The sequence below is a fragment of the Protopterus annectens genome, chromosome 3.part0 (assembly GCF_019279795.1).
Source record: "Protopterus annectens isolate FY-2018-M chromosome 3.part0, PAN1.0, whole genome shotgun sequence".
NCBI lineage: Eukaryota > Metazoa > Chordata > Ceratodontiformes > Protopteridae > Protopterus > Protopterus annectens.
In genome coordinates, this window is record NC_056731.1 from 1952095332 (window position 1) to 1952114598 (window position 19267).

The 19267-nt window shown below is 41.6% G+C and overlaps 1 protein-coding gene across 1 annotated transcript in view; it reads left to right on the plus strand.

Annotated features, from left to right (window-relative positions):
- LOC122797233 (tubulin delta chain-like) overlaps positions 1-19267 on the plus strand; it is a 790352-nt gene that overhangs the window by 375416 nt on the left and 395669 nt on the right. The window contains exon 5 of the mRNA XM_044066071.1: positions 3288-3428. Within this exon, the coding sequence (XP_043922006.1) occupies positions 3288-3428 (141 nt within the window). The remainder of the gene's footprint in view (positions 1-3287; positions 3429-19267) is intronic.

Genomic DNA, 19267 nt, shown 5'->3' on the forward strand with positions numbered 1-19267 from the left:
AAGAGCCATTGACATTGACTGGAGGGTTCAACATACTGCCATGAGTGATCATGTAAAAGTATTGAGTTCTCTTCTGGAAGAGCTGCAGTCATTGATCAGTCAGTGTCTGCAGATATTCTGAAATAGACCCAGACATCACTTCTTAAAGAAGTATTACAATCTTGCTTTAGAGAAAAGCAGGTGATTCTACTTCTCCCTCTTCATTGGTCCAAGCAATAAGGAAATGGAGATGTTAGTCCATCCTAAATATCCGTATCACCAACCAGCACCACTGAGCACACACACACACACACACACACACACACACACACACACACACACACACACACACACACACACACACACCTGGTACTTAAGATTCCAGAAGATGACCTTCTGCGTTGAGGGGTATACCCTTGCTATAGTAAGGCACTTGGATGATGTTTATGGACATGGTAGTTGTAGATCAAAGTGTGTGATATACCTTTAAGAAGTTTTCCAGTGAGTTAGCACATGCGTATAAGTACTGAGCAATGTGCAAGCAAGAGTGCCATTTTGAGTGAGCGGCCAAAGTGTGAGCATGCAAGTATGTAGTCAGTCAGTTAGATAGTTTGTTTAAGTTTAATGTTTCTGCCACCCATCCTGATGTATTTGTATGTGATAAACTACTTGAACACCCAAGCCTCAATGTCTTCTTAATGTACATAAGAAGAGCGACAGCAGTTAATTTAATGTAGTAGAGTTTCCAATGGTTTGCTGTGGTTAGATGTCACTTTCAGTACTGGGTCTGTCCTTTGTGTCCTATTTACAAAGTTGCTAACCATGGTGGTAGAGGCCTTACTTCCCTACCTGGAAAACTCACTACTGTTGGTCCTATCATGGCACTCCCTGATAACATCTTTAGCTTGAACATTTCTTGTGTTTGCAGGCCCCATGCATCTCCAGCAACTGGAGGAAGTTTTTTTTTTTTTCGTATGCTCATATAAGATTACTTGGTGAATGGCTTAAGGGCCCTTATAAGCCTACCCAATATAACCCAATTTTACCCAATATATGGCTTGGATTTGTGCCTGTGCATTGAGTGTTTTACAGATTGCCACTGTTCCTAAGGGACATAGGCAGGTGTGAATATGTGATTCCCCATCCATTGATCCAAACTGTGTTTGAAGAGGGCCAGGGAAGGGCTCTACTTAATGTGAATAGGAAGCCCATTCCAAAGAAGGGGCAATCTCTGAGACATGTATATGTCTGTCTAGCATGTTTTGTTTGAGTTTCTGTGCAAGTTTAGATCCCTAGATCGAGTGACCCACATGCTGTTTGACTTCCTCTCAGATAAGAGGATTACCTTTATGTGGGTAGAATTAATTTTTGTTCTGTTATTCATTCCTGCCTTTTGAAGGGAAGTCATAGCCTTCTTAGCATGGGTGAAGTCACTGTGGGTATACCAGGCTTGGCCATCCTGCAACTCTTGAGCCTTGCAGTTGCAGCTATGATTTTCATGGTTCATATGCATGAAGGAAAATGCAGTTATTCATAGGTTCACAGTTTCAGTTGTAAAATGCATGTCCTACTGGCCTTTAGAAAACTTGAGAACTATAACCCAATGTTGATAATTCTACACTGCATATATAAAATTAATTCTTAAATATTATGTTGTTAAAACTAGAAGCATTATGATCATTGCATCCATTCATTCTTTAATCCTTGTTCCAATGTGACTTGAGACAACTAGATAAACCTTTCCTAGGTGAATATTTTTATGTGTTTATGTAATTTTCTCCTATGACAAGGCAGGCAAGCCTTTAGCAATTAGTTTTCTCTTAGAGTAACTGCTTCTTCTAATGCAGTTGTTAAGTAAGCTTCCCTTTTGACAATTTTAAGACTGAGATGTGGAGGAAAATCCAGACTTGTGAAGTATTCTTTCCACGCTGTACATACCAGGATAAGTGCCAGGGTTGACACAACAATCTTAAGAAGCTTCTTTTCATATTAACTATTTTCTGTCCTCTAAGCCACTATTACTTTCAGTATGTAAAAGTCATATTGCCTTGTAGAAAATACTGACACCAGTGTGGAACTTTGATCACTTCCAATATTATTTCTTTGCCAAACATCGTGCAGTTTATTGCAAACCATTTTCTTCCTGTAAGAAAAAAAAAAACATTTATTTGTAATCTTTTTAGGCTCCCACAGCTGACCATTATCTGTCACTGGCCCTCTCCTTGTTCACTGGATCTGTTGAACCTGCCTTAACCTCTCACGGGCTCTACTTAACCTTATGTCCAGGGCCAGTGAGGAGATCAAGGACTCTGGTGCTATGTCATATTGCTGCTGGATGTGTTTTTTTGTTATGCCCTATCCTTCTGTCTGCATGCACTTTATAAGTACTGGGAGCAGACATGCAAAGAGAAAGTGCTGGCATACTGTCCCACCTCTGTAATTATACAGCCAGTGCTCTGCCTGTTCTCCCTTAGGAACATGCCCCTCAATGCATCCCCATCCTCCACCAATGATCAGCTGTGAGGTTTGTGCAAGTGTGTGCCCTCCCCTTTAGGAGTCGTATGCTTATCTTCCCCTGCTGTCTCCTAAGTTGCCTAATCAAACCTGGGTCAGCTAGCCCATAATCATGACTTTGTCCCCTATACCATAAACTGGCTAAAGAGAACACTTTGTATCCCCTACTGTCTACCTGTTGGATAATGTTTAAAAAGGAAGGATGTCTGTTTATAAAACTCATACATTGCCTAAGCTTATATCTGGTAGCTTCCAGGCAGTCATAGTGTAATAAAAAATATAAAACGCTGAAATTAAAGTGAAGGTATGAGCTAAGAATGATGCAGTATTCTGAATAGTGGCATCAACCTTGTGCTATTGGCATGGTTGCTGTTTAGTTTATCAGGCCCTTTATAGGTAATGAAACAAACCTTCTTTTTTCTAGGATGTATGACACACAGTGAATGCTAGTGGGTCAGTAATGTTTTATTTCAATGGTTTGTAGCATTAACATGATTTTTCCCCCAAACATATAGTTCTAAGTATACCATGTGAATCTAAATGTCTTTATTAGTTTTCTAAAATGGTATGTCACTTATTATGGAGAATGCTAAGGGATGTTAAATTAATTATTTGTTTAATTATCATGTTGTGTGCAATCTGTAGCATCATTTTGAATATTTGTCATGAGTCATGTTAGTGAGAGAGACAGTTTTCTTCCATTTGATATTTCAACAAATATAACCTTAGATGAGAAATTTGATACAATATATTTTCTTCCACTTTTGAGTTAGATTCTTATTGATTTACCCCAGGGTACCATGGTCCACATTCAGAAACAGAAGAGACCAGCTTGCTTTGCAGGACAATGGAATGTTTGCGGAAGGAGGTGGAAAAGCGTGATTGTTATAATGGGATGGTGATGCTGCACAGCCTGAGCGGGGGAACAGGATCTGGTAAGCAGAGATGCACATTAAAGAAAGTCTGTGGTCCTATACTGCTTGAACTCAGCTCTAGACCTGGCAAGGAGACAAAGCTACTTTGTCAAAAGGAGGAGTGCCTCACCCTGTAAGTTGGAAAGCATGGGCTGATACAGGGGCATGGATATTAGGGGAGGACAAAAGTGTTATACAGTCTGACAATGACCAAAATGTAATATAGTCAATACAGTTGCATCAAGCTAGAAGGGTTTGGCTTTTTGAGCTGTGGTATAGTCTCTGTAACTTATGACTGTACCATTTAATTTAAGTAGTGGTATTAGTATAACTCATTCTGGGCAGTGAAACACATTATAACAATTATTTGCTGTCTGGTCTATGTGTAGGAAGAATACATGGAAAACAGAATGTTTGTTTGAGAAAGTGGAACTGCAATGTAACATTACTTCATTTCCAGTCTTAAATTTCTGTTGCGTTATAGAGCAGACCCTGTGGAAGTGCTGGCCATGACACAGAGATTCTTATTGGCATCAGGCACATATAAGCTCCGAATCTTTATCAGTGTAGTTTTTGCAACATTTGTCCTGATATGACTATCACCACCCAATGACAGATGCCAGGGTCAAACATTTTTAACATTCATCATTGAGGCCTATGAAGTATGCATGCACATGACTACATCCCTATAAAGGGGCAATCCCCCATATCTGTTCTAGTATTTTCATTGATTATTCAGATACAGGATCTAGACACGTTACACTCTGGCCAAGTATGTTTTCATGTACCTCACCATTGTGCATGTTTCTTAGTTTCAGAATTACTTTTCTTGCAGTTTGAAGAATTGTCTTCAAGATAGTTAAGATACATTTTCCATACTAACCATTATATCTGCACAAGGACTAAACATATGCTTTTCCTTTGAAAGTAGATTATTATTATTATTTGGCTGCCATAATTCTTCTGGTTAATACTTGAACCTGCATTACTTATAAACAGAACATGATACAGAAGTATGATTTGTGTTTCAAGTCTATTGTAGTCTTTTAGTTAACCCCTGTACCATTCTTTTCTTGCTTTGTCCGAGCCGCCTCTACTAATCTTTCATGATGTATATTCCAGGAATAATCAACTGGGCTCCCCACTGAAATATTGGCACACAAAATGCAGAGCACAGAAAAGCTGGAAAAAAAGTCCAAAAACCCAGAGAAGAGTGAATCTTAAATCACTTATATTCTTAAAACCAATTTTTGCAAGGGGGGGGGCAAGACCCCCTACACTCCAGCAAGCCCCCCCCCCCCAAACTTATATACAGCAACTCCAAGATCTCTGTACCTTGGAGAAAAGGGAATATTCAGAGAAATGGCATCTCAGACTTGGTATATGCAAGTCCATTCTTTTGGGCATTCAGTCTGTGCATTTCAGGACTCTCTGTAGCAGGTCCTGATATTTCCAGTGGTTACCAATCAACTGACTTTGAAGTGCATTTCTTTTGCTACGTCTTGATTTGTCTCCCTTTCAACTTTCATTACTTCTTCCTCCTCTGTCCTGTGTCTTTAGCTCCACTCCTTTTGTTTGCCCTCAGGTAGTGTGGTGTATTTAAATAATGTTATTATTTTCTGCTTTACCTGAAATCTTCTAGTCCCTTTACCATTTTGTTAACTTTTTATTGCACACTTTCTTTCTGACTTTGTTGCCTTCCTTCATATGAACACCAGAACTGTACAGTATACTCTGAATGCGTCTTTCTGTTGAACACAACTAAATGTGTTTGGAAGCTACCAAATTCATTAGAACGAGCTACACATCAGGTGCTTCTTTTATTTAGGCTTTAGATACAACATATGCATGGATTTCATCCATTCAATATGAAAGGAGTTTAAACTGCTCAGAGGTTAAATTCTTGTCAGAAAGTTATGGAAAATTTTGAAATCCAGAAATAGTGTCCTTCCATTTTCTGGTGAATGTAACCATCTTAAATGGAGGAGCTGTGCCACAAACATTTTCACAAGAACTTCTTTTTTTACCAGATAACTCCTATTGATGCTGACAACAGCATCTCTCCTGCTAGAAGGGTGAAGGGAAATGGCACCCCCACACCCATAGATGTGAGTGTAAACAGCCTTTTCCTTCACAACTTGTTTGATATAGTAGCAGTAGCAATAGCCTAACTGGATTATGTAGCTTTCTCCCCACTCCTTTTTCACATGGTCACATTTAATTTGTTTCCAAATGTGATGTGCCTCCTTAGTTACTAGTATGCTTGATTTTTAAAGGCTTCCTATTGAGGATTTCATATGTCTTCCTTCCTGGATCTCCTTAATTAGTAATTTCTGTTTATATTCAGGTTTGTAGTACTTTAGTATTTCTCCTGCTAAGTTGTTTTCCCTTCCAGATGCTGATTCCATTGTTATTATTGGGTCATTCCTTTATAGAAACATTCACAGCTGTAAGGTTAAACTTTTCTCTTTCTTTATTTCAGCCCTTTCCCCTTCAGGTGGTACCTCACTCTGTTTTTTTTTTCCTGGGAAGAAGTACACTTTCTCACAGGGAAAGGATGGTCTGCATCAATGTTTTAATCAGCCTGCTGTGTCCAGTACCATTAATGTCCCAGACAGAGGCAGTTGTGGTGGTGGAGTTATTGGGTAAATAAATAGTAACTAAGCATAATTTCTATGTACTTATCAGATATCATCAAAATTATATTGACCTCCCCTTTTTTATGTCACAATTTAATAAGTCATCAGCTGGAGAAACTTTTCAGTATAAGAGACCTGTTTTAGATTGACATGAAACTCACGAGACTTAAGCAGAGGTTTTGACAGTTTTCCCATAGCTTGAACATTGCATTTCCTTCTGGTTTGAAAGTAGGAGTTTGATTCAAATCTTCCTCCTACTTCTAAATGACTGGATTTACAGGGTCCCAGAGAACTGTCCTTATCTGGTCATCAATTGCCAAGTAGGCTTCATAGGCCTTTAAAATACTCCAGCCTGTTTCAGATAATAATAGTTGATCTTTGTGCATCTCTACAACAAACTTAGAACCATCAGAAGGCCAAAAAATCTTCTCATACTCTATCCTGTTAGTGCAGTTTAATTTAAATTTTACACATGGTTTAGTATCAAGCTTTCCTGCTGTCTGGTTTGAGAACTTGACTGACTCTAGAAGATAATCACAGTGGACAGGTTTACTGAAACGCTTTATGAAATATTTTCTCACATGACCAGAAGTCTTTATGGTGCCACCTGTACAACAAGCAGTAGTACTTTCCTAGTTGTTTGTTTAAAATTGCATTCCTAGCTTTTATCAGAGAATGTTTGCAGATGTCCATCAGCTCAAATGACAATCCTGTTTTTCATTCTTTATGGTATATATATACTGGTTACTGTTTAGGGTGTCTAGGAGACTAAGACAGAGGCCACAATGTTGTGTCATTTTCACTGGTGACCTTGATTGTGTCTTCAGTAGTAAAGGCTGTTTATAAGAGAAATCACCTGCTCCTAAGGTCAAATTTAGGGATAACTATTTTTTAGGGAGTCAACCAGTGTCCGTGACACTTTTGTGGAACTGCTGCAATTAGTGCAACGAGGGAAGTTGTCTATAATTTACTGATTCTGAGAAGTTCAGAAAATCATGTTTTGCAAGATTGTCTGCTAACCATTTTCATCACATTTGTTTCTGATATACTACTCAGACAAGCTCCTCATGGTCCTAGCTACAGAGAACTCAGAAAAGCGACTACTTTCTGGATTTAAGTATCTTTGCTGTTTTTCTACTTGAAATACCTTCTCTAGCTTACCCTAAACAAGCTTAAACTGTTTTTTTAGCTGTTTGCTGCATTATTTAATATCTGTACTTAAAGTTACATTTTAGTCGAATTTGATCGAAAGTTTGTTTTTGTTTGTTTGTTTAATTTAACTGTTGAGGCTGCCCACTAAAGTGTGCTAGCCTGTGTAACTGATTTATTACTGTTTCTGCATTTTCTCTGTGTTTCTATCTAAAAACAAAAAATCCCCCCAAAAAAATCCTTGTTTTCCCACCTCTCCTCAACTAGTTTAGATCAGTTTACAGGCATTGCTGTATTCTGGGCTGTGGTGTAGTTCCTGTGTTGTCCATTACCTTACTTGGATAGGGGGAAGTTTCTTTGCTCACCAGTGAGCCTTGAGCAGCCTACCTGTCCCTGTAGGAAGTGACCTCAGCACAAGAGCTGTAGTAATTGGTTGTTTTGGACCATTTCTAGCTGTTTTGTAGTTCCCTATTTAAAATCCGCGTTTGCGCGGCTTTGCGCAGCGCCGGTTAAACTTCTTTTGGCTCCGCCAAGTCTGCTCTTCAAATTTTCCCTTAAGGAAGCTCTACTCTTAGTATAATCAGACTACTCGCTATATTATAAGCCTAGCACTTGTTCTCAAAACTTCTCTACTAAGTAAGCACTCTCGTACTAAGTAAGCACTACATCCACTTACCACCCCGGTGAATATCCACTTTCCTTAAAGGCACAGCACTCCCTTATACTGTTCTATCATGTCGAGTGGTAGATTACTGGCGTCCTCTCCAGTTCAGCTGGTTTATCTGGGTATCTTGAGACAATGCTACAATTGTCTCATGTACACAGACAACCCTCTCCTCCTCCCAACAAACACAAATACATGTGAGTGATGCAACTATATAGCCAAACTGGAGGCTGAACTCTCTCAACTCAGGGCTGTCATGACGAGACAGAAGGAGATGGTAACCACACACACAACAAACCCAGTCCCACATAGACCTACCACAACTGCAAACCAAACACATAAAAACACAAAGACATACTCGGAGGCTCTAATAAAAAACTTACCAAAACAACAGAGGCTCCCAAAGCAGACATCCAAAAATCCACCACCTCAAAACAAAACACATGCAACACATACTTCAATAAATTAGTGTGTCAATCAATCACAGCCCTTAAGGCCAAACACCATGCCTGATACACTAGTAATAGGTGACTCTATAGTCAGACACACTGATGTCCCGCTTACCAGGCTGAACAAGGAGAGGGTGACTGTGAGCTGCCTATCGGGAGCTAGGATCCGCCACATAACACACGCACTCAGGTCACTCCAAAGCAAGTACAAATATGACTCCGTCATTGTCCATGCTGGCGTGAATGACCTGAGACGTACCTCCCTGGACTACATGAAAAGAGACATAGAGGAGCTCTCTGATTATGTAGCCCAGGCTGGTATGACTCTGACCCTGAGCAGCATCTTGCCCTCACCAAGAATGATGCCACAATACAAAGACAAGATGATCAGCTTTAATAATTGGCTCAAGTACTGGTGTCATTCTAAGGGGATCCAATGTCTGTCTGCCTGGGATGACATGTTGGACAAGCCACGCTGCTTCACAAGGGATGGCTTGCACCTGTCACCACTGGGCTTCCGGATATTGGCTAAGGCTCTTGCCACCCCCATAGCGCCTTTTTTAGGCAAGGCTCAAAAGACAAACCCACCTCCTTAGAAAACAAAAATGGAAAAAAACTAAGGGTAATGCTGCTCAATGCCAGAAGTCAAAATCTCAAGATGCAGGCACTCGATGCACTCCTCAGTATGGAGAACATTGACGTCTGTGCAGTAACTGAAACCTGGTTCAAGGCTCCTGAGAGCACCCCAGTGCTACCAGGCTATACCTCGTATCATGCTTTTCGGCCCCAAAACCCGGGCCGAACCACAAAGGGAGGGGGAGTGTCCATATTCATCAAGGACACCCACACCTCCAGGTTAGTAGCAACACATGAAGCATCGGAGACCATACAGGTGCAACTAACCATAGGCAAAACTGCTATACAACTGGTAGCATGTTACAGACCACCCACCCAATCTCAGGAACCCCACTCAGCCTTCCTGAAGACATTGGAGGATATGAATGTATCACAAAATACCATCACACTGGGAGACTTCAACTACCCTAACATAGATTGGGTACATTATTCTAGCCCTAACACCCTAGCTCAAAGGTTCCTGGAATTCATAAATTCAAATGCACTGGAACAACTAGTCACCTCTCCCACTAGGGGAGATAATATACTAGACCTGATCATCACAAACATGGGGACAAAATGCTCCACACCAGAGGTATACCCCTCACTAGTGAGATCTGACCACAAACTAATCACCCTGGATATGCATATCCCACCTCCACCCCCAGCACAAAAGACCACCGTGAAAAACTTCTCAAAAGCAGACTTCACTCTTCTTAAGACTGAGATGGTATCCTTTAAGCCCACTGGGCCAGTGGATACCACATCCCACAATGCTGAATCCTTCACAAATGCTTTCTATGGACATCTCCAAGAATGCATGGATCATGCAATCCCAAATAAATCCAAGTCCCTCTCCACCAAAGGCAAGCGTCCTGTCTGGTGGACCTCAGCCATTAACAAATTGTATAACAAAAGAAGGAAGCTACTGCACGACAGAGCAAAATCCCATAAAGGGAAGACATCTCTGATCAACACTAGCAGAAAACTACGTTCTCTCATAAAAACATCCAAGGCCAACTTTGAGAGAAAAATCGCTAAGGACACTAAAGATAACCACAAAGCCTTCTTCAGCTATGTTAGAAACCTGGGCGGAAACCTTCAGATATGCTCAGAGTTAGTTCACAACAACAAAAAATACACTGAACCCACAGATATTGCCAACATTCTGGCTGACAGGTTCAGTGCAAATTTCTTCCCTCCCTCATACCCAAAAGAAGAAATACTTATCCCAGCTGAATGTAATCTCCCTGTCATCTCAGATGTCCAAGTGAGAGCCGCCCTCAGCAAAGCTAAAAACACAGCATCAATGGGACTTGACGGTATCCCGGGTTGCGTGCTACGTGAACTCCAAGAGGAGCTAAACCCGCACATAAAAGTGCTATTTAACCTTAGCCTTACTACAGGATATGTACCTGAACACTGGCGTACAGCAACAGTGGTCCCACTCCACAAAGGGGGTACCTCTACAGACCCTGGGAACTACCGCCCCATAAGCTTAACCAGCCTGGTCTGCAAAGCTATGGAAAGAATCATTATGGAACTCATAAACAGAGACATTGGGGACCTACAGACACTTGACCCCACCCAGTTCGGCTTTGTAAAGGGCAGATCCTGCCTTTTGAACCTGGTTGACTTTTTCGAAACAGTCACTAGAGCCATTGACGAGGGCAAAGCAAGTCCATACAGCCTACCTGGACTTGGCTAAGGCCTTTGACACAATACCCCACTCAGGCATCATAGATAAGCTCAACAGCTTAAACGTAAACCCTTATGTCACTAGATGGGTTGCAAACTGGCTAAAGGACAGAACCCATAAAGTTAAAATCGCTGGAGCAATGTCAGACTCAAAGCCATTCACAAGTGGTGTCCCACAGGGATCTGTCCTGGGACCCCTCTTGTTCGGCATTTATTTCTCAGATGTTAAAGCAAACATGGGGGGGTTGTGACTGACAAAGTTCTCAGATGACTGCAAACTAGGCGCCATATTCGATATACCAGCGGACAAATACATCCTACAAAAAGGCCTCACAGAAACGGACAACTGGTGCCGGAGTCATGGCCTTAAACTAAATGCCAAAAAATGTATAGTCATCCCCTTTGGGAAAAACAAAGTACCCACAAATTATCACATAGACAGCAACCCACTGAATAAGGAAAAAGTAATCAGAGACCTAGGGACCCAAGTCGACAGTGACCTCTCATTTGACACCCACGTTGCCAAAGTGGTTAGAAAAACATTCTACCTTGCACACCTTATCATGAAGGGATTCACATCCAGATCCAAGGATGTCATTGTACCCCTATATTCCTCCCTCATCAGACCCATGATTGAGTACAATGCCCCATTTGGTATGTACCTCACCCGGCATTTGCAACAGCTGGAGAGACCACAAAAGTACCTCACCAAGAGGATCAAGGGTCTCCAACATATGTCTTATTCTGTCAGACTAAAGAAACTCCAGCTCTATTCAGTAGCATACCGTCTGCTCAGAGGTGATCTCTGCCTGACGTACAAGGCCATGTCCAATCAGGAACTGATGGACATGCTCCACCTCAAAAAATCCAAATCCATCAGAACCACGAGAGCTAAAGACTTAAACCTCGGCACAAGTATGAATAGGACATGCTGGAGGGATAGATTCATAACCCAGAGGCTTCCCATGCTCTGGAACAAGATCCCAGTTCATGTTAGGCAGAGCCCCTCACTGACTCTCTTCAAGAGAAATCTTGATGAGTGGATGGGAGATCGTAAGTTTACCCCAGGGGTCACATCTGTGTCACTACTAGACAGGGGCACAGTAAACCAATTCTATTATATAAGGGGACCTCCACTGTGTCACTACTAGACAGAGGCACAGTATTCTAAATCTATTCTGTGCATTTTTGTACCATTTCATGGGGTGGCGAAAGCCACATCACTATGGCTAGGCTTACAAATACCCCAGGACAGATAGCCTAGTACTAAACTATGAAGCTATGATTCCAAGGCCAGAGTTTTGAGGCCTTCCTGATCTTCAGCCACTTGAATATTTTTTATCATTTACAGGTGGATCTTATTTTGTGGAACTTTTTTAGTAGATTATACATATATTAATATCATCCAGCTTAAATAAAGACCTTAGCCAGAAGCTGTTAATATTATTTTAACTGGGGAACTGCAGCTGGGCTACTGTTACCTCTGTTATGCACATAGTGATATAGAACATAAGGCCCCTGTTTTCCCATAGGAAGAATAATCCACCTTTGTAGAGAGGACACCGCTGATGCCTGTGAGGAACTGATGTCTCTCATCTCTTCTCCCTTGTGGCACCATTCTTTGCTAATTCATTCTAGCATGTGTATCATAGTGGAGTAGCAAATAACTCACATTTGTGCTTCAGTAAATGATTCCAGACAAGAAGATAGGGATTTGTATGTGGTCCTGACTCCTAAACTCTCCAATTTTATATAATTTAAGGATATTGTGAAAATCCAAAACCAAAATATATTCCTTTATTCTTGTTTTTGAACTAAACCAAACAAATCCAAACACTAGATGACCACATAGCTACAGACCAGACTTTCAGCAAAAAATAATATTTATTGTAAAACAAGGACTAAGAACAAGGATTTGGATTAGAAACATGTCCATCATTAGGTTATCCTGATGCAGGACATATCGTAAGTCCAAAAGCTTGTTGTTGGTGTTCGCTTTACAGTAAACTATACCCTGAAAATTATTCTGAATCATCTGACACAATAACACTTAATTCCTGAAAGGTAGATGAGGAATAACATCTACCTTAAATCAACCAATCCTGTGCTTCCAATAGGGTCAGTGACATACCCACACACACTGACTTTGCTTCAAGGTACTAATGCAAGTTTGCAAAGATGACCGAGTCTTTGAGTGTGGCACAGATGAATTGATCAATGAGAAAAACGTGCGATCCAGGAACATTCATTCAAAATATGCTCATTAGCATAATGACCACAGTCATGTCATTACATGACAGAATCAGCCACGGCCATTACTAGCCTCATCACACTACGGAAGATTGCTGAACAGCAAACTGTAGAGCTGCCATCAGCAGCACTGACAGTAATTACTACATGCAAGACAAGCTTAAAGAGAGGTGAGTGAATGGAAACAGCTATTTTTTTTCACTGTACTATTAATGCCTTACTTTTGTGTTGTTTGAGGAAATAACATGACAGTTTGATACCATGGTGGGGGGGGGGGGGTTAAGGTAAAGGATGTAAATGTCAACAGTGGTGCATATTGTGTGGGTGAACTATGAATAGGGGGAGGGTGTGCTGCCATGGCAGCAAAAGTGGGGATGATGCAATATGCCAGGTTCACTAAAACACAGTTCTGAGGTTTGTTTCTTTGTTAATGTTTGCTAATAATTAACTTCACAGTGATTGCAGCAATCCAGTAGTGTCCTACATTGGAGGATTACTTCTGTTAAGTATGTACTATAGTGTGTGAGTCCAGTACATATCACATGTCTGACTGTTGAAAAGTACTGACACACATGCTATGAGTGTGGTACCGTGGGGTGTATTTGTTTGGTGGAGGCAACCCAACACAGTCCAGAGGCATGCATGGAGTGGCCTTATTTTCAATATTCCTCTATGGCCTTACTGTTTGAGTGGTGTGTCTGTATACGATTTACAATCACTTTACCTCCTATAGATTCCAGATGTGTGGAAAATGTCTGCAGTAGTAGTTAAGGGGTGGCAGTGAGGAGCCTGCAATAACACTGAGTCATTTTGCTTGTAGGGTATGGATCCACTGATTTCTTCAACAAGCATGTCTGTGTTGCTTGCATTAGGGATCATTGTAGGGGGAAGTTTACTCTATGGCCTTTGAAGCACTTTGGCTTCATAAAGGCGTCATTGGTGAATACTAGGCTAACTGGCCTGAAGGGCCATTTGTAAGCCTAGTCAGTAACCCAAGGTCAGAATCAGACCCTGTGCCTTGTGTTTATGAGGTGAAGACCTTAACAAATATGCCAAACCCACCCCCATCATCACCTTCCTGCATCCACCCATGGCATGTCATGTCTAGCCTGTGCAAATTTTTTTGGTGTAGTAGGGAAGCCTCCACACATACCTTTATAGGGGGTATGTATATGGACACTAGTAGGTGACTGCATTCACTTCTTGTGGGATGTTCTGTTGTACCACACACCTTTCTGTGGACTACACACATGAAACTCTCTGTGGTCCTATATCAGATGAGTGTGCTGTGGGTCTAGATACACTGTACATCACAGGAACGGTGTCCTCATTGGGAGGGAGGTTGCTGAAAACACTGTCAGTCACATTCTCTGCTGGGTCTGTAGCAATTCCATAGTCATAGAAAGTAAAAAGGTGCATGTCACCACACTTATGATTTTTCAAAGAGCACATGGAGGCAGTATGTTTGCCTCTGTGGGCTATGCACATACAAATGACATGAGCTATCTTGTACATTACCATATGTGTGCAAGGTGTGTCAGTGCAACACCTGGAAGAACACAATACATAACACCACTATATAGATGCCAGCTGTACACATATTTAGTCCCCTATCAGTGTTGCAGCAGAACAGGGTTCTTGTCAACACTGGACAGTTACAGGTGTTGGTTCATAGGATTATGTTATAAATAACTTTCTAACAGCTTATGCATATTTTATTTTGGAGTTCCAGGTTGTCATGCCCAAATGTGATTGGCACTGTCAAAGTAAAGTCATCCAGGTAGAGAATGACATCCTTCTGCAGGCCTTCCTTGAGCATGGTTAGTGGATATGTAGCATGATTGATCTGACTGTGCCATCCCAGTGTGTCTCTGGTGGGACCGTGTAGATGAGATCAGTCGTGTTGGTGGTCAAAATCAAATCCTGTCAGCAGATCTAAGGAAGGATCACAGACAGGATTTCACATAAGACAGCCCACCAGGCAAAGGATCAGAGGCCCACTGGTGGGAGTCTGCTGACAAAGTCATGTGTGACAGACACAGAGGAATTTCCAGTATTTCTGTCTGGGGCCAGACAGTTTAGGAGACTACAGTGGAATGCTGGTGCAGAGTTCAGAGGCACTTTCAATACCTGCTAGTGATGGCCTAGCTGGGTATGTCTTAACGTATGGTAGTATCCACAGTAATTGTCCATTTCAGGGTCATTGAACATACAAGCATGGCTTCTTTGATTTTGCATGAACATTGAGACTACACTTGCAAAGGCCATCTGCCCAAGGTATGTTAAACAGAAAGTTTTCATAGGACAATGTCATATAAGAGTAGTTTCACTGGGCTGCAGAAGGGTTCATCTTTTGACTGGGTAATGTTTTGGTGTTTTCACAGGTATTAATTATCATTGCTCTTCCACCATGGATATAAGTCTGCCTGATAGCAGGGAACTGTCTAGCTCCAGTGATGATGGCAGCCAGATCACTGTCCATCAGGAGTCACTATGTCAGTGGTAAACCAGCAGTGTGATAGCAGTGTCCCCACACTTTTCACAGGTACAGCTCCTGTACTTATACAGTGCAGGCCATGGAGCAAGGATACCAACCAGGGACAAGAAGAGGCTGACATATCACCCAGTGATTGGTATCATCTCCAGTGGCAGGGTCAGTCTTAGTTGCTTCCAGCTGCTTTGAGCAAGATGATGACCTCAGAGGGTCAGTAGTCCAGTGACTGAGCACACTATGGATACTACCCCCCCACTGAGCTGAATTTCTCCATTGCTTCTACTTAGTGCTTGTGCAGGGCCATAATACAGGACAGGCAGAGACCAATGCAGCCATAGGTGAGCTGGTTGGGGTAGTACATAGTCTGCATGAAGATCTGTGGCGGTGTCTCGTCCATATGTGCATCATTATGGACAAGTGGTATAGAGATAATGGGATACCATGCTTTGCAGGCTTCCTTGTATGTTTGCACATTATGGTCATCTCTCTTTCCATGACGGCCCACCTCCACCTTCGGTAGGGAAGCCATTTTCAGGAGTGGGAGGGGACAGTCTCAGACCTGTAGAGCCACCCCCATTACACCCCTGTCCAGTGTTGAGGGAATTGCAGAACATTGTGGGCATGCACTCCGATAAGTTTGTGCAGAGACCACCTGTAGCATGTCCTAACATTCACACTGATAGTGCACTGTATCCTCTGTGCATGCTATGGATCATGTCTTTAACTTTCCCAGGATAGGGTGCCCCCATGGATGTGGATGCTCATTGTCAGGGCATGCATCTCTTGTAGGTGCCTGAGACATATCCAACAGATACCAACACATTGTTGTATAATCTGCTGGAGTTGTGTCTATGTACACCCACACAAACACACATCTGCACTACCCCACCCCCCACTCAGAAGACAGTGGTGACACCACCACCTCTGTGGCCATTTTCCCTAGCTGTCCCCAGTCACTCTTCCATGCCCCTCACACACACACACACACACACACACACACACACACACACACACACACTCCCAAACTCACTTTGCCCATTGTTCACTCTAGTCATATGATGAGAAGTATTCTCTGCTGTCATAACTCTGTTACCTGTTTAACCTGTGTCTAATAAACTGTGTGGCCAGTCTGTGAATGGTATATCACAGCCTGTGTCTAGTATTACATGCATCAGTTTTGCTGTTCTGTGTTATGCTTATTCTGGCCTATAATTATAAACCAGATGCTGCATCTTAGCCAGTGCTTAAGGCATCCTGCACTTGCCTCCATCTTTCATGGTCAACTCTAACAACTGTCTCTTCCACAGGCCACTCATCAGGTACCTTGACTGCTGCTGACTGTGGTATGTCCTCCTTCTAAATGTCCCTGCCCTGCTGCAACTGTTGCACTTCAACATGCTGTGGACTGCAGTGAAACCAGACACATCTACACACCCAAACTAGGTTTGTAGCAGTCCAAATATACACTCAATAATAACTTGTGTCTGTGATGGGGCAGTACTGTATGCATTCTCTGCCATGATCTGTGGGTTTTTAATTTGTATGATTAGCCACTGCTTCAGAGCATATATGCATCATTAGTGAGATAGTCTTGTGGAAAATCTCCTGCACAAACCACTGATATGTCACATACGTGCCATATGTGGAAGTGTGGGAACTATCTAGGTGGCCTCCTGACACAATATATGTTATATCTTATGCATTGCAGACCAATTGGTGGAATAGAAGCTCTTACTGTTGATAAACCATTGTCCTGCTTCTGACGTAAGGTCTTTATCAAAATGTAGGTGCAATCAATGGCTCCCAGTACCAAAGGGAACCAGACTGTGCAATAAAATGCCACTGTGGTATTGCTGCTCTCTTTTGTGGTGCATGGTTGCCACATATATTGCCCCACATGTAACATGACATCAAAGAACTGATGGAATATCCCAGAGGCACATGCCTAGGATACTTCCACAGTGTCCACTGCTGGTTGCAGAAAGGTGTCTGTAGCTAATGTTCTCAAAGATGCACATAACTTATTTTCCATAAGGATGAGTACTCCATGCATCTCATGAGCCTGCTTATAAGGGTGACACATCGTAACCAGCTCTTACATGGTGCCTCTAGCCACATGGTAGTGGACCATTGTTTCTGTGTTGGAGAGGGCATGGTATATTAGGCATTGATGGATGACCTGGCAGCACAGAGGGTGATGATGTGCACCTCCATGACCTCTTGCATATACATATTTACTGATGAGCTGATTACCCAGTTCATGGTTTTTCTCCCATGATTACAGGTTTTTACTGTAGTCAACAACTCTGGAGGTAGCACCTCTGCGGGTTTCTGTGGTTTCCTGAGTGTAGCTTGCGAGACATTTCCCTGTGAGCTACATCCCTGAAACCAGAGAGCTGCAGCAGTACTTTGCCATAGAGTGTTCAGCTGAAAAGCACAATCGCTGCAGCTATACACTATAAAAAGAAATGTAATATATCGCGGCATTCCCCAAGGACAGCTACCTGGCTGTATTCTAACAAAGACAGCCATGCTAGAAAAGTTACACATTCCTTATTTTCATTCAAGGAATGAAATTATTTATTTTATTTTCAGAACATTCACAAACAATCGATCTACATTTAAATGCCACTATGTGCAGCCTGAGCTGGAGTGCTTTAGTGCTGTGTGTGTGTGTGTGTGTGTGTGTGTGTGTGTGTGTGTTTGTGTGGAATAAACTGTAGCAGTTGCTTGCAACAAATATACAGCTACTTGTTACAATTTATTATCTGTCATCTCTTTTTTTTATATATCTCTCAGCCTACCCATCATCTCACTTTACTGCTGACACCTCCCTGCCCTCACTCTCTCTACATCAATACACAATAAGTGAATAATTCCACTTTACTACCATTCCTTGTGCTATAAACCACCAGGGCTGTATTCTAGGCCATCTCTTATTCAACATATTTGTGAATGATCTTCACTCAGAGAGCAAACATGCAAAAATCATCTAGTATGCAGACGACTCCACTATGATGTCTGCTGATAAAAAAATGGATACATTGCAACAACCCATGTCCAAGTGGAGAGACGATAAAATCAACAAGCAAAGAAGAGTAGTTCTGCTGGAAATGAATTCACCCTCAAGTCTTGGTGAGTACCTTCATGAGGTAGACCCTGTTTTTACAAAATCTCATCAAGACAACAGTCCTATATAGACTGTATTTTATATAGCACATATCATGGACAGAAGTAGTTTAAAAAATAAAAAAGACAGCTGGGTGCACAAGCCCCAGGATGAAAAAAAGCACCAAATCCTGGTAAGTGCACTGGTACCAGGACTGGAAAAAGTGATAGTGTAGAATCCTCAAGACACTCAAACATTTCTACAATGGGGTTAGGCCAGGATCAGGGGGAGGATACCCCTCCCCTGTTGTAGAAGGAAGTAGTAGTTAACAAAAAACACAAAAACTGACAGGCCAAAAAAGAGCCATAAAGATGATAGACTATTGAGGATAAGAAAGGAATTCTGCATTATTACTACTATGCAATAAGCCCAGGTTTTCCAGACAGAAGATATACAAAAAGATTACGAGAGAAATTAGAGGAAAGAAAAATACTTGAGCAAGAAACACTAGCTTCAAATAAAAATTTGTGTTCATTAGTACAGCATATTTATGAAAAACATTATATAGACCAAGAAACCTTTGGCCATTTGTAAAAAAAAAAAAAAAAAAAGAAGTGACAGAGGAAGTGTAAAAATATAAAGAACAAAATCTAGAGATTTTTAAAAAGTGTAAAAAAGAAATATGGAGGTGGGAAAGAAAGAGAGATCTGATATGGTACAATATCTATGCAAAGGAGAAAGCCAAATTAATTAATACAAAAAAAAGCAGCTCCAAAGATATTGTAAGAGAAAT